The sequence below is a fragment of the Pseudonaja textilis genome, chromosome 3 (assembly GCF_049901715.1).
Source record: "Pseudonaja textilis isolate UNSWEBS1 chromosome 3, rPseTex1.2, whole genome shotgun sequence".
In the NCBI taxonomy this organism is placed as follows: domain Eukaryota; kingdom Metazoa; phylum Chordata; class Lepidosauria; order Squamata; family Elapidae; genus Pseudonaja; species Pseudonaja textilis.
The window spans coordinates 3,614,631-3,638,771 of record NC_141992.1 but is presented as its reverse complement, the minus strand read 5'-3'; the positions used below and the strand labels follow the sequence as shown (position 1 = coordinate 3,638,771).

Sequence of the window (24,141 nt, the reverse complement as noted above, 5' to 3'; positions counted from 1 at the left end):
CAATATATATATTTCTTTTGATATATATATATATCAAAAGAAAACCACTCACCTCCCAGACCCAGGGTGGGGTGAGGGGGGTGAAGAGTCTTGAGAAAAGCCAGCATAAAGCATTTTTTTATTTATTGCAGTAATAAAACTCTATACGTTCACATGATGAGAAAGATGGCGGACGTGGGGAAGAAGAGGGCAGTGGCGATTCTCTTACCAAAACTCACGACGGCGTGGGGAGTGAAAAGGAAAGGGAAGCCAGAGAGGGAAGGGCTGGGTTGGGGAAGGGGACCGCCGAAAGAAGGGGGGGCACGTTTGAGGGGAAGGGGGGGTCGGGGTCGCAAGAGCTGCAGACGACCAGCATCAGTTTTCCAGGAGGAACTTACGGGCATTTTGGGGGGTGGCATGGGGGTAGGCATGGTTGGCTGGGGAGGGGTCTGAGGGGCAGGATGTATCCCCTCCCTCCTCCTCACTTTACGGCGAACAGCAGGACTTGAGTTTCGCTCATGGTCGGGACTGCTGGAAGTTTTTATTTTTTTAAAAAACAAAATGGCGTTTAAAAGCCCACGGAGAGAAAACCGTCTTTCTCCTCAAAGGGAAACTATTTTGGGAGTAGGGGTTCGCGGGGTGGTGGGGAGGGGATGGGGGGTGAGGAGAGGACCCTCTCAACTCTCGGGGGTCTACTAGGCCCGGTGGGGAGGGGATGTTCCCGCCTCTCTCAAGCCCCTGCGACAGCCGGGCAAAGGCGTTTTTAAAACGATCCTTGCAAAATAAAAATAAAAAAGATATATATATATATATATTTCTATCGAAGGGAAACCAACTAGACCGCCTCAGCTGTGTACAACGCGAGCCTACACTCCCCCACCCTCCCCCAAAAAAACCCCTCCAATAATAAAAGGACATGGTTGTGCCCCCCCTTTTCAACCCACCCCCACAAAAAATAATAATAATAATTGCTGAGGTTTATAGCAGAGAGCAGGGGGGGGGGAAGAAAGCCCCACAACACGGCCCCCTTTAAGACAGGAGGACTTCGACTCCCAGAATTCCTCTGGGAGTCGAAATCCGCTCATCTTAAAGGGGCGTGTTCCCCACCCCAAAAAATACCAAAACAAAACGTCAACGGAGGAAGCGGAACCGAGCGGCTCAGAAACATTCAAAATTGGGGGCCGGAGGGGCGGAGGGCGACACCAAGAGAGTGGCGGGTAGCCGGGAAAGCTCCATACAGATTAGTGTGCATTCATCTCGAAGCAAAGGGCGTCTGGGGTTCTCCGTGTGCCGAACCTGCGGAGACAAAATAAAAGGGCTTGACAGACTGCCCTCCTCCGGAGGGGGGTTAGTTCAACCAGGGCGTGGTGGCGCCGCCGGCAAGAGGCCGGCTTTCCTTGTCTCCTTGGGATCGAATGCTCTCGGAGCTAGTGTGTGTGTGTGTGTGTGTGTGTGTGTGTTGTGTGTTTTCTCACAGACCTTTCGCAACCCAGCTAGGTAACGTCATCATGGCTAATGTGTTTCCCCGAAAATAAGACCCTTCCATCTTCCATTAAATGGCGCGTCGCCTGGGTGCAAATGTCTCTACATTTATGATATTCGTTACATCGATAATCATTCTCTACTCTTACAATAATAATAATAATAATAATAATAATAATAATAATAATAATAATCAGCATTATAACTCTTAACATATCTTTTCATGAAGTATAATGCATGAGGCCTATGCCAAGACCTGTTCGTCTTTTTGTTGTATATAATTTGTAGCTGTGTTGTTGTCTTTTTAAAAGTAAAACTAATAAAGTTTATTTTAAAAAAATGCATGAGGTATAATAATCATATTAATAACAGTCACATTCTTTACCTCTCCATTGTAACATATATTCCTTATTTCACTCATCTTCGTTTATTTCTCACTTCTGTTTTTAATTCTCCAACCATCCATAAAATAGCGCCCATGTCACACTGTGTTTCCCCGAAAATAAGACCCTTTATTCTTCTTCTTCTGGCCAAGCTATTTGTATATAAGCAGAGAGCAAATCCTACTCTCTCTAAGCGCACAAAGAGCTACAAGGACCCCACTCCTTCTCCTCCTCCTCTTCTCCTCCTCTCCTATTCCTTCTCCACCACTCCTTCTCTTCTTCCTCCTTCTCCCCTGCTCTCCTCCTCCTCCTCCTTTCCCTTCTCCTTTATTATCACTCCTTTCTTCTCCTTCTCCTTCTTCATCCTTCTCCTCTCTGCAAACCCCCATCCTCTTCTAGCACGGATGATGTTCCCTAGTTGGGTTGTGAAAGGTCTTCAACAAAACCACCAAGCCCAGCGAGCACTAAAGACCCCACCGTTCTCCTTCCTCCCTTCTAGCACGGATGAAGTTCCCTAGTTGGGTTGTGAAAGGTCTTCAACAAAACCACCAAGCCCAGCGAGCACTAAAGACCCCACCGTTCTCCTCCCTCCCTTCTAGCACTGATGAAGTTCCCTAGTTGGGTTGTGAAACGTCTGCAAGAAAACAACTGAACTCAGAGAGCACCAAGGACCCCGCCGTTCAACCCTGAGCTTCAAACTTCTCTTACGTCGGTGCACCTCGCTCTGCCAAGCCAACGGACCCCAATGCCTCCCCGCCAAAAGGATCCTCCTCCCCCAATCGGCCCCCCCACCATCCACAATGCCCAATTCGGCAAAGGCCGGCCCAGAAGTCTTCCGAGAAGATCCTTTACCCCAGAGCAGGGAAATGGGAGGACGGAGGCCTCTCGCTCATTCCAACTTTAGAAGCTCCACGTCAAAAATTAGGGTGGCGTTTGCTGGGATGATGCCAGGGTGACCGGTCGCCCCGTAAGCGTAATCTGGCGAGATTATCATCTTGGCTCTCTGACCAACGCTCATCTGGAAAAACAAAGAGGGAAGTTAAGAGGGTGAGAAGCCGCTCTGGGTTCAAGTGACAGCTGCAGAGCCCAAGTAGACAAGAGGAACTGGAGGTCATCTAGTCCAACCCTCCCACCCAAACGGGAAACCCTACACCATTTCTGACAGATGGCAGTCCAGTCTCTTCTTGAAAGCTTCCGGGGATGAAGCTCTCACAACTTCCAAATGCAATTTCCGTTTCATGAGTTGATTGTTCTCAGGGACAGAAAATTCTTCCTTATTTCTAGGTTGAATCTGTCCTTGATAACAGAATAACAGAGTTGGAAGGGACCTTGGAGGTCATCTACTCCAACCCCCCGCCCAAGCAGGAGATCCTACCCTATTTCTGACCCATGGCAGTCCAGTCTCTTCTTGAAAGCCTCCAGGGATGAAGCTCCCACAACTTCTGAGGGCAACTTCTGTTCCATGGGTTGATTGTTCTCACTGTCAGAAAATTCCTCCTTATTTCCAGGTCAAATCTCTCCTTGTTCAGTTTGCATCCATTATTCCTTGTCTGGCCTTCAAAGGTGCTTTAGAAAATAGCTTGACCCCTTCCTCCTCCTCTCTGGGGCAGCCCCTCAAATATTGGAAGATGCTCTCCTGTCTCCCCTGGTCCTTCTCTTCCCTCGACTAGCCAGGCCCAGTTCCTGCAACCGTTCGTCGTATGTTTTAGCCTCCAGTCCCCTAATATCATCCTGGTTGCTCTTCTCTGCACTCTTTCTAGAACAAGGGTCTTCAAACTTGACAGCTTTTAAGACTTGTGGACTTCAACTCCCAGAATTCCTCCTCCAATCATGTTAGTTCAGGGATTCTGGGAGTTGAAGCACATAAGTCTTAAAGCTGTCGAGTTTGAAGACCCCTGATCTACAGTATCGATCTCCATATCTATCTCTCTGTCTCTGACTCTGTCTCTGTCTCTCTCTATCTATCTAATCAAAGTGTCTTCAAACTTGACAGCTTTAAGACTTGTGGACTTCAACTCCCAGAATTCCTCCTCCGGTCATGTTAGCTCGGACATTCTGGGAGTTGAAGTCCACAAGTCTTACCCTTGCTCTACAGTCTCAACTTCTTTGAGTATGAAGAGATTGTGTGGATGAGAGGAGAAGATTTACCCAGGATTGGTGGTTCTCAACCTTGAGAGCTTTTGGATGTGTGGACTTCCAACTCCCAGAATTCCCTCGCCGGCCAGCTTATGTGAGCCTATTTATTTTCTTGGCAGACGTTTCATGACCCACCTGGGTAACGTCATCCAGTGCTAGAAGGCAGAAGGGGATTTGTTCTCTGTTTATATACAAACAGCGCTCGTCCCGTCTGTGTCGGTGGGAGTTTTCTCTCGTGGATTCCTTCATTCGGCTTTTGATCGCCCGTCTAACACTGATCATGTTGCCTATCGGGGTCATGAAATGTCCCCAGGAAACAGCCCAACTCAGAGAGTATCAAGGACCACACAGAGCATTATGATACGTGATGGACAGGTGTCGAAGGCTAAAAAATATTGGACAAAAAAAAAATACATACGTGGTCGGAAAAGATGATACAACAGCATATCGATTTAAAACCTGAAATATTCCTGTTAGGCGGATCTTCCCTGAAACTTAACAGTAAAGAAGAAAGTATGTTGGATTATTCGTGTATTAACCGCAGCTAGAATTGAATCGGAAAAGCGAAAATGTGATTAGGAAAATATTAAGAATGGGCAGGAATTAATAGATTAGCACTTGCTATTAAACAGGAGGAGCAAACTGAAATATTGTAAGTTATGGGAAGTATTTTATGGATTGCTGGAGGGAAAAAATACGAAAGCTAGAAATAGCCAAGAGATCGGCGAGGTATAGAAAATAGCTTTATGGAATTAAACACGTTAAGAAGATGAGTGTGATAGAGATATTATGTCTGTTAATAAGAGCGGAGAGTGAACGCCAAAGTAGTGAACGTGGATGTAAAATTTTAATTGTTATTGCTGTTAGGAATAACAAGGTTACCTAACGTAGTTTGGGTAAAATAGTGTATATAAACTATGATAGTAAGTTTAAGTGTGTGTCACTTTAAACTGCAAAGCATGTAATTTTGGGTGCGGTTGTGAAACCGCCCTAAGAGGGAGCAAGAGAACCTGACGATTGCTGGTTTGATGGATTGATGGTTTGCTAACTGCGTGTTCCCTGCTGCTGAAGGAAGAAAGGAGGTTTGACTTCTTCAAATCTCTACTGGGAGGAGATATATTATTGGACAGATATTTGTAAGTTTACTGACCTCTTTTTCGACACTGGACTTTGCAACGGAATAATCCCCGGATGGACTGAACTAGTGAATGAAATATGGACTGTTTTGACTATGCTATAACTCTTGCTGGAATAAACTATTTAACTAGCACCGTGTATCTGTTTTACTGAGTGTAAGCTACAAAAAGGTTTATCTCACATATTTTGCCTGCCTGCCTGGCTGCTGTGCAGATTCTGCTAGGGTGTATCCCTAACAATTGCACAAGATATTTGTACCCAGACACTAAAGGGGAAACGAATTGTATGTACTTTAAATAAAAATTTTAAAAATTTACCAAAATAAAACCCCATAGAGCAAGGTGTATAACTGAGACACAAAAAAAGGAAGCGATGGGGAGGCCAGACACTAATCCTAACCCTGCTACTTGCTTGTCTGTTGTGGAAACTCCGGTGAATTAGCTACCCCTCCCAAGTCCCCTCCATGCAGGCTGTGGATGATGGGAGTTGGAAGTCCACCCATCCTCTCCCACCGGTTGAGAAACGCACCGCCCCAGAGCCTGGTTTATCTCCTGCCTCCAAGCCGTGGATGATGGGAGTTGGAAGACCACCCATCCTCTCCCACAGGTGGAGAAACGCACCGCCCCGGAGCCTGGTGTATCTCCTGCCTCCAAGCCGTGGATGATGGGAGTTGGAAGTCCACCCATCCTCTCCCACAGGTGGAGAAACGCACCGCCCCGGACCCTGGTTTAATCTCCTGCCTCCAAGCCGTGGATGATGGGAGTTGGAAGTCCACCCATCCTCTCCCACAGGTGGAGAAACGCACCGCCCGGACCCTGGTTTAATCTCCTGCCTCCAAGCCGTGGATGATGGGAGTTGGAAGTCCACCCATCCTCTCCCACAGGTGGAGAAACGCACCGCCCGGACCCCGGTTTAATCTCCTGCCTCCAAGCCGTGGATGATGGGAGTTGGAAGTCCACCCATCCTCTCCCACAGGTGGAGAAACGCACCGCCCGGACCCTGGTGTATCTCCTGCCTCCAAGCCGTGGATGATGGGAGTTGGAAGTCCACCCATCCTCTCCCACAGGTTGAGAAAGGCACCGCCCAGGACCCTGGTTTAATCTCCTGCCTCCAAGCCGTGGATGATGGGAGTTGGAAGTCCACCCATCCTCTCCCACAGGTGGAGAAAGGCACCGCCCGGAGCCCGGCATCTCCTGCCTCCAAGCCGTGGATGATGGGAGTTGGAAGTCCACCCATCCTCTCCCACCGGTGGAAACGCACCGCCCGGAGCCTGGTGTATCTCCTGCCTCCAAGCCGTGGATGATGGGAGTTGGAAGTCCACCCATCCTCTCCCACAGGTGGAGAAACGCACCGCCCGGACCCTGGTTTAATCTCCTGCCTCCAAGCCGTGGATGATGGGAGTTGGAAGTCCACCCATCCTCTCCCACAGGTGGAGAAACGCACCGCCCGGACGCCTGGTGTAATCTCCTGCCTCCAAGCCGTGGATGATGGGAGTTGGAAGTCCATCCATCCTCTCCCACCAGTTGAGAAACGCACCGCCCCGGACCCTGGTGTATCTCCTGCCTCCAAGCCGTGGATGATGGGAGTTGGAAGTCCATCCCATCCTCTCCCACAGGTGGAGAAACGCACCGCCCGGACCCTGGTGTATCTCCTGCCTCCAAGCCGTGGATGATGGGAGTTGGAAGTCCATCCATCCTCTCCCACCGGTTGAGAAACGCACCGCCCGGACCCTGGTGTATCTCCTGCCTCCAAGCCGTGGATGATGGGAGTTGGAAGTCCATCCATCCTCTCCCACCGGTTGAGAAACGCACCGCCCGGACCCTGGTTTATCTCCTGCCTCCAAGCCGTGGATGATGGGAGTTGGAAGACCACCCATCCTCTCCCACAGGTGGAGAAAGCACCGCCCGGACCCTGGTTTAATCTCCTGCCTCCAAGCCGTGGATGATGGGAGTTGGAAGTCCACCCATCCTCTCCCACAGGTGGAGAAACGCACCGCCCGGACCCCGGTTTAATCTCCTGCCTCCAAACCGTGGATGAGGGGTTGGAAGACCTAGGTCAGCTCCTGGCCTCCCACAGATGGACACCCTACCTGGCACCTTCTCCCAGCCTGGTTGACCTCTTGTTTGCCCATCACGAACTTGAAGGGTTTGCCCCGGTCTCGGGACGAGTCGAATTTCTTCCCGTCTTCCAGCATGCCTGCGGGGAAGGAACAGAATAAAAGCCATTTTTAAATTTTCTCTTCTCTGCCCCCCAAAAGAAGCAGCAAGAGGAAGCGGGGGGCTGCACCAGGAGGGAGATGGGGAGAATTCGGAATTTGGGGGTGAGGGGGGGAAGGGGAGACAAGGACTCGGGTTTAGGATGAGGACGTTCCAAGCCTTGGAGAGAGACAGAATACAGCAACACGGTTGGAAGGGACCCCGGAGGTCTTCTAGTCCAGCCCCCTCGCTCAAGCAGGAGACCCTGACAGATTAATGGAAGAGTTGGAAGGGACCCCGGAGGTCTTCTAGTCTAGCCCCTCGCTCAAGCAGGAGACCCTGACGGAATAACGGAAGAGTTGGAAGGGACCCCGGAGGTCTTCTAGTCCAGCCCCTTGCTCAAGAAGGAGACCCTGACAGAATAAAAGGGTTGGAAGGGACCCCGAGGTCTTCTAGTCCAGCCCCTTGCTCAAGAAGGAGACCCTGACAGAATAAAAGGGTTGGAAGGGACCCCGGAGGTCTTCTAGTCCAGCCCCTTGCTCAAGGAGACCCTGAAAGAATAACGGAAGAGTTGGAAGGGACCCCGGAGGTCTTCTAGTCCAGCCCCTTGCTCAAGCAGGGGACCCTGACAGAATAAAAGGGCTGGAAGGGACCCCGGAGGTCTTCTAGTCCAGCCCCTTGCTCAAGAAGGAGACCCTGACAGAATAACGGAAGAGTTGGAAGGGACCCCGGAGGTCTTCTAGTCCAGCCCCTGGCTCAAGAAGGAGACCCTGAAAGAATAACGGAAGGGTTGGAAGGGACCCCAGGAGGTCTTCTAGTCCAGCCCCTTGCTCAAGGAGACCCTGAAAGAATAACGGAAGAGTTGGAAGGGACCCCGGAGGTCTTCTAGTCCAGCCCCCTTGCTCAAGAAGGAGACCCTGACAGAATGACATGGGCTGGAAGGGACCCCGGAGGTCTTCTAGTCCAGCCCCCTTGCTCAAGCAGAGGACTGGCTGAGATAGGAAGGGGAGGAGGAGTCAAGAGGGGAATTACCTAGGAATCTTGACATAGTTTGCTCAAGAAGGAGACCTGAGCCCCTTGCTCAAGAAGGAGACCCTGATGGAATAACATGGGTGGGAAGGGACCCCGGAGGTCTTCTAGTCCAGCCCCTTGCTCAAGCAGGGGACCTTGACAGAATGACATGGGCTGGAAGGGACCCCGGAGGTCTTCTAGTCCAGCCCCCTTGCTCAAGCAGGAGACCCTGACAGAATTAATTGCCTTGTCAGAAGGGAGCCAAAGGGGGAATCGCGGGACCCCCAAAAGTTTGAAGTGCCCCGTCTTTGAATGCAGAAAGGAACTCCGTTCATGGAACACAAGACTGGAAGGGACCCTGGAGGTCCTCTAGTCCAGCCCCTGCTCGAGCAAGGGACCCTACGCCACGTCAGACGAAAAGGCCTGTCCCAATCTCTTCTTAGAACCTCCCAGGGGTGAAGCACCAAGAACATCTGGTGGCGAGCGGTTCCACGGATTAATTGTTCTCCCTATCAGGAAATTCCTCCTTAGTTCTAGGTTGCTTTTCTCCTTAGTTGGTTTCCATCCGTTGTTTCTTGTCCTGCCTTCAGGGGCTTTGGAGAATAGCTTGACTCCCTTCTTCTTTGGGGCGGCCCCTGAGATCTTGGAAGACTGCTAATCTTTTGGGGCTCCTGTGCCAAAAATGGTGTGCGCATTCGTGTGCTAGCATCCAGAAGGCAATGCATGTGTGTGTGGGGGGGGGGGGGCTACACATGTGCACGCAATCCCCACCCCACCCCACCCTTACCTGCACTGCGCATGCGCCCTGATTTTCCCGGCTGATTTTCGGCCCGTTTGAGGCCTTTTTCAGCCTCCCAGAGGCTCGCGGGGGAAGCCTCTGCAGCCTTCGGAGGCCGAAAAATGGGCCCGTTTGGCCCGTTCTGTTTTATAAAACCTTAGTAGGACCGCGCCTAGAATGCTACTCCGAATACGACACCACATCAAAATATCGGAAGTGGACAAAATGGGACCGGTTTTTCGGCCTCCTGAGGCCGCAGAGGCTTTCCCTTGAGCCTCTGGGAGGGCAAAAAAAAAGGCCTCAGACGGGCCGAAAATCAGCTGGGAGGCGCACATATAGCGCAATGCAGGTAACTCTGGCTGGGGCTCGCGTGCCCGCACAAATGGCTCTGCGTGCTGCTTGTGGCACGCATGCCATAGGTTCGCCATCACGGGACTAGACCTACCCAATTCCTGCAACCGCCCGTTGTATGTTACAATGGAACAGAAGTTGCCCTCGGAAGTTGTGGGAGCGCCATCACTTGAGACCTTCAAGAAGAGACTGGACTGCCATCGGTCAGAAATGGCGTAGGGTCTCTTGCTTGGGGGGGTTGGACTGGATGACCTATAAGGTCCCTTCCAACTCTGTTGATCTATTATGTGTTATATCATCAGTCTATCATCTACATATCTCTCTGTGCCTGATCTATCTATATCTGTCTGTCTGTCTGTCTATCCTCTCTCATCACTTGAGACCTTCAAGAAGAGGGGGGTTGGACTAGATGACCTATAAGGTCCCTTCCAACTCTGATGATCTGTTATATCATCAGTCTATCATCTACATATCTCTCTGTGCCTGATCTATCTATATCTGTCTGTCTGTGTGTCTATCTATCCTCTCTCATCACTTGAGACCTTCAAGAAGAGGGGGGGTTGGACTAGATGACCTATAAGGTCCCTTCCAACTCTGATGATCTGTTATATCATCAGTCTATCATCTACATATCTCTCTGTGCCTGATCTATCTATATCTGTCTGTCTGTCTGTCTATCCTCTCTCATCACTTGAGACCTTCAAGAAGAGGGGGTTGGACTAGATGACCTATAAGGTCCCTTCCAACTCTGATGATCTGTTATATCATCAGTCTATCATCTACATATCTCTGTGCCTGATCTATCTATATCTGTCTGTCTGTCTGTCTATCCTCTCTCATCACTTGAGACCTTCAAGAAGAGGGGGGTTGGACTAGATGACCTATAAGGTCCCTTCCAACTCTGTTGATCTATTATGTGTTATATCATCAGTATATCATCTACATATCTCTCTGTGCCTGATCTATCTATAGCTGTCTGTCTGTCGGTCTATCCTCTCATCACTTGAGACCTTCAAGGAGAGATTGGACTTCCATCGGTCAGAAATGGCGTAGGGTCCCTCGCTTGGGGGGTTGGACTAGATGACCTATAAGGTCCCTTCCAACTCTGATGATCTGTTATGTGTTATATCATCAGCACTAACAAAGCAATATTAACACTTCACCTGGATCTTGATTCTCCCTCCCTGTTATCATGCAGCCTAGGACTGTGTGGGCCTTTTTGGCAGCTTGCAAGCAGCGCGTATTTAAGCAAATCATGTTCTGCCAACACCCTTTGCAAAAGGCTGATTTGCTTAAAAAAAGAAAAAAAACCAACCCAACAAGGCCACCAGGGACCGGATCGCAAAAGGCACCTATATCTCATATTTAGGCTGCTCCAAATTCTGAGTGCGATCTTCCTCGAACAGCTAATCTGATCCCTGTTTTAATTGCACAAGCCAGAATTACAATTAATCTCGGCCCGCTGGCCTTCCGGCACAGGTAGATTAAAAAACCCAGTGTTGTTATCTGTCAAATGTCCTTCCCAGAAACCCTGTGGCTGGTTGGTGCAAGCCCTTCTTACACAAAAGACAGGACGAGTTGCAACGCAAAGCAAAACGCAGCAGCCCCACAAATGTGGGACCGGTATCCCCGGGGCAACGGTGGTGTGCGTGTGCGTGCAAGTTGGAAGCTGAAGGAAGAAAAATTAGGTGGTTTTTCTTTCTTTCTTCTTCAAGACGGAGAGGCAGGCGGGCGTGGCTCATTCACTCTGCCCTGTGAATGAGATGGGATGGCCGGATGCCCACCAGAGCCTTCCAGGAATAAAGAACAGAATAACAGGGTCGGAAAGGACCCTGGAGGTCTTCTAGTCCAGCCTCGCCAACCGGTGGGCCGAGAGAAAATTTAGGTGGAACGCAGAGAAATCTCACCCCGTCGCCCAAAGCAATGAATCCAGGCTGTGCAGGAACGCAAAGGCTGTGCTGCCCACATGGACCGCAGGAAAAAAAAACCTGCCCACTCACTCCTTACCGGGCAAACTTGACTTCAACTCCCAGAATTCCCCAGACAGCTTTGCGGACTTCAACTCCCAGAATTCCCCAGCCAGCTTTGCGGACTTCAACTCCCAGAATTCCCCAGTCAGCTTTGCAGACTTCAACTCCCAGAATTCCCCAGCCAGCTTTGCGGACTTCAACTCCCAGAATTCCCCAGCCAGCTTTGCGGACTTCAACTCCCAGAATTCCCCAGCCAGCTTTGCGGACTTCAACTCCCAGAATTCCCCAGCCAGCTTTGCGGACTTCAACTCCCAGAATTCCCCAGCCAGCTTTGCGGACTTCAACTCCCAGAATTCCCCAGACAGCAAAGAATTCTGGGAATTGAAGTCTGCCAGGCTTAAAAGTTGCCACGGTTGGGGACCTCTGCTGCCAGGGATAGATAGATAGATAGATAGATAGATAGATAGATAGATAGATAGATAGATAGATAGATAGATAGACAGACAGACAGACAGATAGATAGACAGACAGACAGACAGACAGACAGACAGACAGACAGATAGATATATTTATGAAGCTGGCACTCCCTTGGTTGTTCTCCAAAACATCCACTTCATGCTTTACGCCCCAACGAAAGCTGCTTTTAAAGGTTTTCGGAGAAGAACGGACTTAATTGGCATGTCTAGAAGGTTTTCCCCCCCACCCTCTCAAACAAACATACACAAAAAAAAGAAAAAGAAAATTAAAAACCTGAATTACTGCAGTTCATCAACAATTCTGCTTCCAACTCTCTTTAAAAAGCACTGGTTAAAAAAAAAAAAAAGAAGAATTAATCAGCCGGTTCTTCATCATCGTGATCTCTCGCTCGCCCACGCGAGCACCGGAGAACTGCGCTCCACAACTGGGCAAGGGGAGGAGAGGCAGGAGGAATTGGGCAGAGGGTCAGTTAGGACGCGCAGATATACAACCCTTGCGAACCCAATGAGAAAAAAACAAAAAAAAAGAAAGAAACCAGGATCCAGAATGAGGATCAATTGGTGGTTAGGGAACTGGAGGCTAAAACATACACAAAGAACAATGGCAGGGATTGGGTAGGTCTACTTTAATGAAAAGAAGAACCAGGGGAGGCAGGATAGCAGTCTTCCAATAGTTGAAGGGGCTTGCTACAAAGGATAGGCGGTCAAGGCTATCCTCAAATGCAATAGAAACATCGCATAATAAAGCTAGAAAGGGGCTTAGAGGTCTTCTAGTCCAACCCCCTGGTCAAGCAGGAGACTCGATTTCAGACCGATGCTCGTCCAGCGTTGAAATAAGGAAATAACCTGGAAATAAGGAGAAACTTTCTGACAGGGAGAACAATCAACCCGTGGAACAGAAGTGGCCCTCGGAAGTTGTGGGAGCTTCATCCCTGGAGGCTTTCAAGAAGAGACTGGACTGCCCTCGGTCAGAAATGGTGTAGGGTCTCCCGCTTGGGCGGGGGGTTGGACTAGATGACCTAACAAGGACCCTTCCAACTGATTGTCTGTTGAGAAATTTAAATTAACAGTCTCGAAAGCAAGCTGTTCCATTGGCTGATTGCTCTCACCCATGAGGAAATTTCTTTTATGTTTATATTTGCATTATTGGCTATTTATATTTGGGGGAACCAGGCTATTTTCTTTGCTGTTTTTCTTCTAAAAGTGACAGGTCTTCTAAAAGGGATTCAAAGGAATTCGAAGGCTGGACGAGAAGCTACGGGTGGAAACTAACCAAGGAGAGAAGCAACGTAAAATTAAGGAGAAACTTCTTAACGGGGAGGACAATTCAACCAGAGGTGAACAGCTTTGTCTTCTCCAGCACTGGAGGTTTTTAAGAGATTGGACCACCATTTGTTTGGAACGGAATAGGTAGAGTTTCCTGCCTGAACAGGGGGCTGGACTAGATGACCCCCAAGGTCCCTTTCAACTCTTGTCGCTTCTCCAAAGCGCCTGAAGGCCAGACAAGGAATAACGGATGGAAACTGATCAAGGAGAGAAGCAACCTGGAGCGAAGGAGGAATTTCCTAACAGGGAGGACAATTAACCAGTGGAACTGCTTGCCACCAGAAGTTGTGTGGGTGCTCCAACACTGGAGGCTTTTAAGGAGAAACCAGACAGCCGTTTGTCCGGAACGGTATAGGACCATGATGGTGAACCTGTGGCACGCAAGAGCCATTTGAGCCACAGGCAAACTTACCTCACTGCGCATGCTTGCGCCTCACAGCTGATTTTGCAGCTGGCTTGAGGCCTTTTTCGGCCTCCCGGAGGGTGAAATAGGCCCATTTCGTCACTTCCTGTAATACCGGAAGTGACAAAACGGGCCTATTATTCGTCCTGAAAAGCCTTGCAGAGGCTTTTTCCAAGCATCTGAGAAGCTGAACAAAAAGGCCTCAAACCAGCCCCCCAAAACCAGCAGTGAGTTACAGTGTAGTAAGGGGGTGGCAGGAACGGGGGTCGCACGTGCATGCACGGGGTTCACGGGGGGGGCGCATTGCATTCTGGGTGCTGGCACATTTGAGGGTGTGTGCCATTTTTGGCACAGAAGCCCCTCAAAACTTAAGATACCCCAGGCCTCCTGCCTGACAGTGCAGGGGGTTGGACTAGATGACCTCCGAGGTCCTTCCCAACTCTTAGTATCCTGTTAACCAATTTAATCCCGACGAGATGATCGTGAGGGTAGGAAAGTAAGTCGGTTTCTTCAGTGCTCTTCGAACAGTCATTAGATGGGCGCACGTTGAGGCCTGCCGAAAAGCGAGAATGGGGTGCAGGGCAAGAGTGGGACTTGGGGTGGGTGGGAGCGCCTCTTCCAGAGGGTATCTGCTGGACCCCTCCCCCCTCCCCAAGGCTGGGTGGGGGGAGGGGCATGCTCCCAAATTCTTGCTCTCTGATGCTGCCCTCTGGCAAGATTTGGGATAGCCCCCCTGCCTCCCCCGCCCCAGCCTTCCAGAAAAGCCTCAAACTACATAAACAGGGGGCAAACCCCTCCTTCCTTCTAGCACTGATGATGTTACCTAGTCGGGTGATGAAACGTCTGCTAGCAAACAACCAAGTTAAGAAATCACCAAAGACCCCACGATCCCCCCCCACCGTCCTCTTTCTCTCTGCAACCCACACTTCCTTTCTGATGATGTTCTCGAGTTGGGTCGCGAAACGTCTGCAAGCAAAACCACCAAGCTCAGAGAGCAGCAAGGAGCCCAGAGTGTCCCTCCTCCTCCTCCTCCTCCTCTTTTCCCACTCCTCTAACAAAGCCCCCCTCTCTTCCCGCACTGAGGACGCTGGCGCATTTTATCACGCTGAACAAAAAGATTGTAAGCATTTCATAGGTCGGAAGAGGCGCACACATTGCGTGTTCTCCCCCCACCCCCGCCCCCAGTAGAAAGGCCTAAGTCCCAGGATATTTATTTGTATTCCACCTTTATTATTCTTTACAAATAATTCATGGCAAATATATTGGACCCTCCTTTTCCCTCACAACAACCCTGCAAGGTTGGGGGTTGGGCTGAGGGACTGACTCAAAGTCACCAACTGTCCTTCATGCCCAAGGCGGGACTAGAACTCACCGTCTCCTGTTGATTGGCTCAAAGTCACCCAGCTGGCTTTCATGCCTAAGGCGGGACTAGAACGCACTGTCTCCTGGTGATTGGCCCAAACTCACCCAGCTGGCTTTCATGCCCAAGGCGGGACTAGAACTCACTGTCTCCTGGTGATTGGCCCAAAGTCACCCAGCTGGCTTTCATGCCCAAGGCGGGACTAGAACTCACTGTCTTCTGGTGATTGACCCAAAGTCACCCAGCTGGCTTTCATGCCCAAGGCGGGAGTAGAACTCACTGTCTCCTGGTGATTGGCCCAAAGTCACCCAGCTGTCTTTCATGCCCAAGGCGGGACTAGAACCCACTGTCTCCTGGGGATTGGCTCAAACTCACGCAGCTGGCTTTCATGCCTAAGGCGGGACTAGAACTCACTGTCTCCTGGTGATTGGCCCAGAGTCACCCAGCTGGCTTTCATGCCTAAGGCGGGACTAGAACTCACTGTCTCCTGGTGGATTGGCCCAAACTCACCCAGCTGGCTTTCATGCCTAAGGCGGGACTAGAACTCACTGTCTCCTGGTGATTGGCCCAAACTCACCCAGCTGTCTTTCATGCCCAAGGCGGGACTAGAACTCACTGTCTCGTGGTGATTGGCCCAAAGTCACCCAGCTGGCTTTCATGCCTAAGGCAGGACTAGACCTCACTGTCTCCTGGTGATTGGCCCAAAGTCACCCAGCTGTCTTTCATGCCCAAGGCGGGACTAGAACTCCTAGCCTCCTGGTTTCTAATCTGTTGCCTTATCCACCTGGACCAAACTGTCTGCCTTTTTATTTTATTTTATTTTTTGGTATTTCCCCCCCTTTCCCTCACTGAGGCAATTCTCTTGCCTCCCTGCACAAAACAACCAAGTTTTTTTGGGGGGGAGGTCAGAGAGGAAACCCCATAAAACCAAGAGGTCAAAGCCGAGAAGGGGGCATCGTCCGGCACCCAAGGCAAAACAGTGGAGTGGAACAGCCAGGCATTCAAAGGGCGCCTCTCCAACGGCCTTCTAAGGCTGACCATCTTCTCTCTCTCCCCCCCCCCACAACCCCTTGAACCCCTGCCAAGCTGCCCCCCCTTCTCCCCTTTTGTTCTTCCTGTCAGACCAGAAGCGGCCTGCTGGTTTCCTTTCCCCACCCAATGGCAGCAGGAAAGCAAAGGAAAGCGAAACAGATGGAGAGGCCGGTGGGCGGGAGGGGGGGGGGAACGAAGAGAAGCTGGGGGGAACCACTGTTTTGGAAGGGGAGGGAGGGCCTGAATCCCTGGGGTGGGGGGTTGGCGGGTGGTTGGCTCCTGTTCTGGAGAGAATAAACAGACGCCTTTCCCATTCATGGACAGGCATTGGGGGGCATTCGGGGCACGAGCCCCCCCACCAAAAGAGCATCAAAGCACCCCAATCTGCTGTGGGTCCTTTGGAACATCTTGCCTTACCCCACCCCCCCTTTCTGGGATCTGCTTCCCACCCTCCGGACCTTCCTGAAAACCTGGCTCTGCCAGATGGCTTGGGACCCCAGATGGGGGGTGGAATTTCCCCACTGGAGGGGGATGGGTGGACCAAAAGGCAGATTCCCCTCCCCCCCCCAAACTGCATACCACGTTCCCCTCCCTCCCTCCCATCTTTCTACCCTAATTTTAACCACGGTTTATTTTTATTTTTTTATTGCAGATAGATTAAATGTAGACACATAGAGATCGGAGAGATAGAGAGAGCAAGGGTCTTTCAAATTTGACAGCTTTAAGACTGGTGGACTTCAACTCCCAGAATTCCTCCTCCGGTCATGTTAGCTCAGGGATTCTGGAAGTCCACAAAGTCTTAAAATTGCCAAGTTTGAAAGACCCTTGGAATAGAAAGATATGCTAGAGATATAGATGAGAGAGTAAGTAGAGAGAGGGAGGGAGGGAGAGGAGAGAGAGAGAGAGAGAGAGAGAGAGAAAGAAAGAAAGAAAGAAAGAAAGAAAGAAAGAAAGAAAGAAAGAAAGAAAGAAAGAAAGAAAGAAAGATGGCGAGATAAAGATATGGTAGAGATATAGATGAGAGAGTAAAGAGAGGATAGATGTATATATATATATACACACACATATATACATATATACATACATACATATATATATAATATATTGCTAGTGATATAGATGAGAGAGAAAATAGAGGGATAGAGAGTGATGGCGAGAGATATATATAAAGATATGCTAGAGATATCTATATCTCTAGCATATCTTTATATATATCTCTCGCCATCACTCTCTATTAAATCTATATAATCTATTAAAAAGTAGAGAGAGGAGAGCGAGCGAGATATATATAGATAGATATATAAAGATATGCTACAGATATAAATGAGGATAGATAGGTGGGTGATTGATAGATGATAATAGATGGGTGGGTGGATGAATGATAGATAATAGTGATGATTGATAGGTGGATATATATAGATAGTAGAGTGAGAGATATAAATTATAGTTAGCCTGCAGTACTGCATTCTGGTAGATGATATATATATACAGATGAGAAACAGACAGAGATATATTTGAAGAGTTTTACTGCTTTTAACCCTATAAGCTCTCCAGTCTCTCCTTAAGGTGGGATGGACAGCAAACAAATTTAATAAATACAATTAAATCAAATTGGCAGCATCAAGGATTCCAGTTACAATACACAAGGGAAGGAAGAACCAGAATTATCCTCTTGGCATATTCTTCCCTGACAGGGTTTCTGGGAGTTGGAGGTCCACAGGCCTTAAAAGTGACCAAGGTTGGAGACCCCTGATCTATGGCAACCTTCCTGCATCTGGCATTCCCACAGAACTAGGGATTTGGGTTCCAGACCGGACCATCTCCAAGTTCTTGTTGAGGATAGACTGGGCCAAGCTAGCTAGGTTCAACTTCCCTGCACCTGATGTCGTCTGAGCACCTTCAGGCAACCTGGCCCAGGTTCTTCCTTCTGAATGAGCGTCACACCTTCCAAGAACTCTTAAATTGAAGTCCCTTAATTTGAAGCAGAGCTGCTGAAGTCTACTGTTCCTTGTTGCTTTTTTCTTTTTCTTTCTTTTTTTTTTCCAGCCTGCTTTCCAGCTAAGTTCTGGTGGGTGGAGAACCAGCTTGAAGGCTGCTGGCTCTCTCCATTTTTCTGCAGCTCTCCATACGGGCTTTTCTGAGCGCAGTCACAAAATTAAAACAAGGCGTGATCTACTGCATCAGAATATTAAAACAAAAAAAAAACCCCGATTACAAACAAGGGAAAAGGTCTGGCTAGGCCATCGCACCCAAATTAAAAATTAAATAAAAAGAGATAAAAAGCACTACAGGTAGCCCTTGAGTTACAAGTTCGTTTAGCGACCGATCCAAGTTACAAAAAAAAAAAAGTGGCTTAGGACCGTTTTTCACACTTACGACCGTTGCAGCATCCTTCTGTGATCAAAAAGGATCCAAATTCAGACGCTTGGCAACGGGTTCGTATTTATGACCGTTGCTGGGTCATGTGATCCACTTTTGCAACCTTCTGACGGGGACACCGGGTTTGCTTAACCACCAGGTTACTAACGCATCAAGGGCAGTGATTCACTTAACAACCGTGGCAAAAAGGTCATAAAACGGGGCTAAATTCACTTAACGAATGTCTCACTTAAGAACAGAAATTTCTGAGCTCTGCTGCGGCTGCAGCTTGAGGAGTACCTGTCCTGACAGGTTCTTCCTTTGAAGAGCATCTTACAAGCAGTGTTTTTCAACCTTGGCCCCTTTGAAGACCTGTGGACTCCAACTCCCAGAATTCCACAGGAATTAAAAGTGGTTTTTTTAAAAGGTTGAGCAATAGTCATTTTCACTCTTTTGAGCCTGGCTGATGTTTCCCAATCGTCCAAGTCCGACCCAGAAAGCTATCTTGAGAAGAGAAGAAGTTTACATTCTCCCTGCAGGAAGTTCAAAATTTAGAACAGATAGAATAGACAGAGTTGGAAGGGACCTTGGAGGTCTTCTAGTCCAACCCCCCTGCTCAGGCAGGAAACAACTACAGACCATTTCAGACAACCGGTTGTCCAATCTCTTCTTTAAAAACTTCCAGGGTTGGAGCATTCACAATTTCCAGAGGCAAGTTGTTCCACTGATTCATTGTCCCCACGGCCAGGAAATGTCAGGTCGCTCCTCTCCTTGGTTTGTTGGGGGTGAATGGTTGGGCACCTTACAGCACCAACCATCAACAGAATCAAAACGTCCAAAGTCAACCTTCAAATCAGAACCATCAAATCCTAAGGCTTGAAGGGACCTCACTCGACTGCAGTATTATAACCAGAGCAACCCAGATGGCAGAATCCGACATATTGCAAGGGGAAACCACAGCTATTTGCATTTTTTTTCTTTTTGCTTTTTTCCCCAAGATGTCAATCCTGGCGGAGAAGGATTGGGGGGGGACGTGATAGCAGTATTTGAGGGGCTGCCACAAAGAGGAGGGGTGTGCATCAACTTATTCCCCAAAGCACCTGAAGGCCAGACAAGAAACAACGGATGGAAACTAACCGAGGAGTGAAGCAACCTGGAGTTAAGGAGAAACTTCCTAAGAGTGAGGACAATTAACCAGTGGAACTGCTTGCCACCAGGAGTTGTTGGTGCTTCATCGCTGGAGTTTTTAAGAAGGGACTGGACAGTCACTTGGCTGAAATGGTATAGGGCATCCTGCTTGAGCAAAGGGTTGGACTAGAGGGCCTCCGGTGTCCCTTCCAGTTCTATTCGGATTACCACTGATCACCGTTCGGATATTGACACCTGCGAGGTTCTTTTCTAGATCCCATCCAGACTCAGTCAACCAAGGAAGCTGTGAGAGGCCCACCACAACAATAAAACAAAAAAAATGCAAGAAAACCCAAAGAGAACACCTAAACCTGCGATTTAGGGCTTTTGAGATTTCACGGCACCCCCAAACCCCACAACTTCTGCCTCCTCGTATATTGCGCATGCGGTTTTCTGATATGCGAGGGCAGTGTCACGGAGGGGTCAAGGTGAAGAAGCGATGCAAAATGAATTCTTCTCCCAGATCAGAAGGTCTCTTGGGGGTCCAATGAAACATCTCAGCCCTTGGGGGTTGAATGTTTTGATCCTTAAGGGACTGGAACCTCAAACATATGAAGACTGGTTGCAGAAATGGGGCGTGTCTAGCTCCATAAATAGGACTAGGGGTGACGCAGCAGTCTTCTAATATTTGAGGGGCTGCCCCAAAGAAGAGGGGGTCCACCTAATCTCCAAAGCCCCTGAAGAAGGCAGGACAAGAAGCGACGGATGGAAACTCATCAAGGAGAGAAGCAACCTGGAATTAAGGAGGAATTTCCTGACAGCGAAGAATGACCGCCAGAAGTTGTGGGCGCACCAACAGTGGAGGTTTTCCAGAAGAGATGGGAAAACTGTTTGTCTGAAATGGAAGAGGGTCTCCTGCTTAAGAGGTTGGACTAGAAGACCTCTAAGGTGCCTTCCGAGTCTGCTATTCAGCTTTCTATTCTATATATGCCGATTTTATGCGTCATATTTGAAAGTTAACCACAGTCCTAGAAATAGACCTCGACCATCTCCGGGTTAAGATGAGACTGGACAGTCCGATTTGCCCGAGAATGGTATAGGTTCTCCTGCTTGAGCAGGGGGCTGGACTAGAGGACCTCCAAGGTCCCTTCCAGTTCTAGTCTATTCCTAAGGAAATTTCTACGGTGATGAAGACTGTGACGCCAGCAAGAACCTCTTCACTGTCAGTCCCACCCAGCTTTGAAAACAACCAAGTGAAATTACCTGCCAAAGAAAATAATGTGGAAAAATGAGCTTTTCGGCACATCCGAAGCCTCCACGGAAATCAGACAGATCATCCGAAGAGAAGAGGCAAACAAACAAGGCAATGGAAAAATTCCTCTTCTATTGTTTATTTTACAGATAAAAAGCTTCCCAGAATGAAGTCCAGGCCTTGAAGGTGTCTAATTTTCTGTATCAGGGTGATCACTTCCTAACCACCTCGGTTTCAAGGTTGCTATAGCAATGTGTGCCTTTTAAACCAACATTTTACTCACTTCTGGACAGCGAAGATGGGCAGCATGTAGGTTTTAATAAATAAAAATAAAATTAAAGGAGCAAAGATAAGATTCAGAGAGAGAGAGAGACAGACCTTTAGCAAAAGGGGTTTCTACAAGCAAGACTAAAGACCACCAGGTCAGGATAATTTTGCACATGAACAAATCCATCGACACAACCATTTTCGAAGGTGCCATTCCTGCCAAATTCCTCACCTAGTGAAAATGGATCACGCAACTTACAGATGAGGTATTATAACAAGCTGAGAGCATCTTACTTACTGAAGCAGCGCTTTTTTTAAAAAAAAAGCTTGCAGGATGAATTACTAAGCAACACAGGCTGTCAAATAAGACAGCAGAAGCTGCATTTTGCACTAATCGAGGCGGCATGCAAATAAAAAAAAATAAAATCGAGGAAAGGGGGATGGCAAAAGCACCAGACCAAAAAATAAAATAAAAATAAAATGCAACCAATACAACTTTGCTGCTGTTAACTGAGAAAGCCGGGATTTATTTTTTTTTCTCAGGCCCAGATTGCTGAAGTACCAATCCAGCAGCTCTTAAAAGCACAACGTTTTGGATCAGGAATGTGAATTTTATTTTTTCCTCAGAGGGCACATTCCAGTCCACACACACACACCCCCAGGGCCCCCCCAAAAAGAGCGCCGAAGAGCAAGAGTGCCAATGGAAAACACAAATCCACACAACACGAAACAGGGTACACGAAACACAGGGCGGGAGAGGGGGAAGCGCCATTAAGAGAGTCGCAAGGGAAGGAGAGATCGGTGCACGGTCTCCGTGAGTGGCAGGAAGGAAAAAGGCATCACTGAGGAAGAGAGGGAGGCTCAGGGTTCAGGGGGTCTGTATCTCGGGGAGGGGGCCAAGGGAGGGCTCCTCCCATGCCAGCCAAAAGGCAGCCGTGGGGCATGGGAGGAGAGGGCAGAGCATGGGCACCCAGGTGCCACACCTGGCAGGCGAGGAAGGCGGGGGGGTGTGTGAATGGGAGGCTGCCAGCCTGGAGCAGGGCGAAGGTCCAGGAGTGCCACTCAGATCAGAAGGGTGCAGGTGCCAGGGTGTGCGTGCGTGTGTGTGTGTGTGTGTGTGTGTGTGTTTTGGGGCAAGATGCCAGAAGTTGGGGGGAAATACCAGCAGCATGTGGGTTGGGAGGAGGGGGAAGAGAAGACGCCAGGAGCAGGGAAGGAAACAAAATGCCAGGTGTGTGTGTGTGTGTGTGCGCTCATGTGTGTAAAGGTGCCAGGAGTGTGTACATGTCTGTTGTTGGGGTCCAAGAAAGCAGTGTTGGATTGGAGAGGTTTTTTTTTTTTTTTTACAAAACACCAGGGTTGTGTGTGTGTGTGTGTGTGTGTGTGTGTGTGTGTGTGTGCTGTTGGGGAAGGCAAGATGCCAGGAGAATGGGGGAGGGGGTCAAAATGCCAGGAGTGTGTGTGTGTGTGTGTGAAGATGCCAAGAGTGTATATGTACAGGGTTTGGGGAGGGGGGCTAAGAAGCCCAGAATATTGGGGTGGGGGAATAGACAAAATGCCAGAAGTTTGTGTCTACCTGTCAAGATGCCAAGAGTGTGTATCTCTGTATTGGGGGAGGGGGAAGGAGGGGGAGAAGCCAGCAGTGGTAAGATGTCAAAAGTATGTGTGGCTATGTGTGCGTGTGAGACAGAGAGAGAAGATGCCAGGAAAGTGTGTGTGTGTGCGCGCGCGCGTGTGTGTGTGTGTGTGTAATATTGGGGCCAAGACTGTGTATTTCTGTGTGTGAGACAGAGAGAGAAGATGCCAGAAGTGTGTGTGTGTGTGTGTGTGTGTGTGAAATGTTAGGGGGCAAGATTGTGTATTTCTGTGTGTGTGTGTGTGAGTGTGTGTGTGTGAGAGAGAGAGAGAGAGAGAGAGAAAGGGTGCCAGGAGTGTGTGTGTGTGTGTGCGTGCGTGTAATATTGGGGGTCAAGACTGTGTATTTCTCTGTGTGTGAGAGATATAGAGGACTCTAGGAGTGTGTGTGTATGTGTGTGTGTGTGTGTTTGTGTAAGTAATGTTTGGGGACAAGATTGTGTATTTCTCTGTGTGACAGAGATGACACCAGGAGACAGTGAGTGTGTGTGTCTGTGATGTGGGGGGCAAGATTGTGTATTTGTGTGTGGGTGACAGAGATGACACCAGGAGACAGTGAGAGAGAGAGAGAGAGTGTGTGTGTGTGTGTGTGTGTGTGTAATGTGGGGGGGCAACATTGTGTATTTCTCAGAGAGTGTATGTTTGGGGGGGCGGGGAAAAAAACTCTCCAAGCATGAGCCCCACCTGACAGATGCCCCTTCCCGGGCCCACCGGCTGGGGATGATGGGAAGGGGACACCCCCCCACCCCACCCTCAACATCCAAGACCCCAAGGGGCGGTTGGGGGTGGGGGAGGGGAGATTTGGGTGCGCAGGGCTCCCCTTGAAGAAGCCCCCGAAGGGTGAGGAGGGGGCGCCTTTCCCCCTCCCTTTGAGAGACCCCCTCCCCTTCACCCCTTCCTCCACCCCCCACCCCCTGCCCCCTCCACTCACCCGTGTAGTGCACCACGCAGGTCTGGCCGCGCTTGGGAAGGTCCTCCCTGCGGGGGGAGAGAAGAAAGTCCGGTCAAAGGGGGAACCGAGTAGGGGAGGGGGAGAGACCCCCACCCACCCCGCCCGGCATCAGGAGGGGCGGCTTGGTGGGTGGGGGGATCCCGGGCCCGCCCCTGGCTCACCGTCCCCGGGGGCGATGGTCTCCATGCGGACGCCCATCTCGCGTCCCGGCGTCGAAATCCGCACCGCGAGGACGAGGCAAGACGAGGCGCGGCCGGCGAGCGGCACGAACAGGACCGAGGAGGAGGAGGAGGGGGGGGGAGCCGCGCCTGCGCGTACGGCCCTTCGCCGCCCGGGCCCGGGCCCCACCCCCGCGTCCCAGCAGGCCGTGCGCGCGCAAGCGAGCGAGCGAGCGAGCTAGAGAGAGAAAAAAAAGAGAGAGAGAAAGAGAGAGAGCGGCGCGGGGGCGGAGCCAAGAAAGGCGGTGCCGCCGCCATTTTGGCCGCCTCATTATGAGGCGGGGGTGGGTGCAGGGGTGTCGTTGTCCTCCC

At 49.8% G+C, this 24,141-nt stretch overlaps 1 protein-coding gene across 1 annotated transcript; it reads right to left on the bottom strand.

The window, feature by feature from the left end:
• Positions 1–1,206: 1,206 nt before the first annotated feature.
• FKBP1A (FKBP prolyl isomerase 1A) lies at positions 1,207–23,904 on the bottom strand. The gene is made up of 5 exons (XM_087928812.1): positions 23,773–23,904; positions 23,591–23,637; positions 7,192–7,313; positions 2,697–2,862; positions 1,207–1,275 (listed from the first exon to the last, which is right to left on the bottom strand). Exons 3-4 carry the CDS (start codon positions 7,309–7,311, stop codon positions 2,734–2,736), a joined length of 249 nt encoding a protein of 82 aa, XP_087784938.1. The 5' UTR covers positions 7,312–7,313; positions 23,591–23,637; positions 23,773–23,904; the 3' UTR covers positions 1,207–1,275; positions 2,697–2,733.
• Positions 23,905–24,141: the final 237 nt, after the last annotated feature.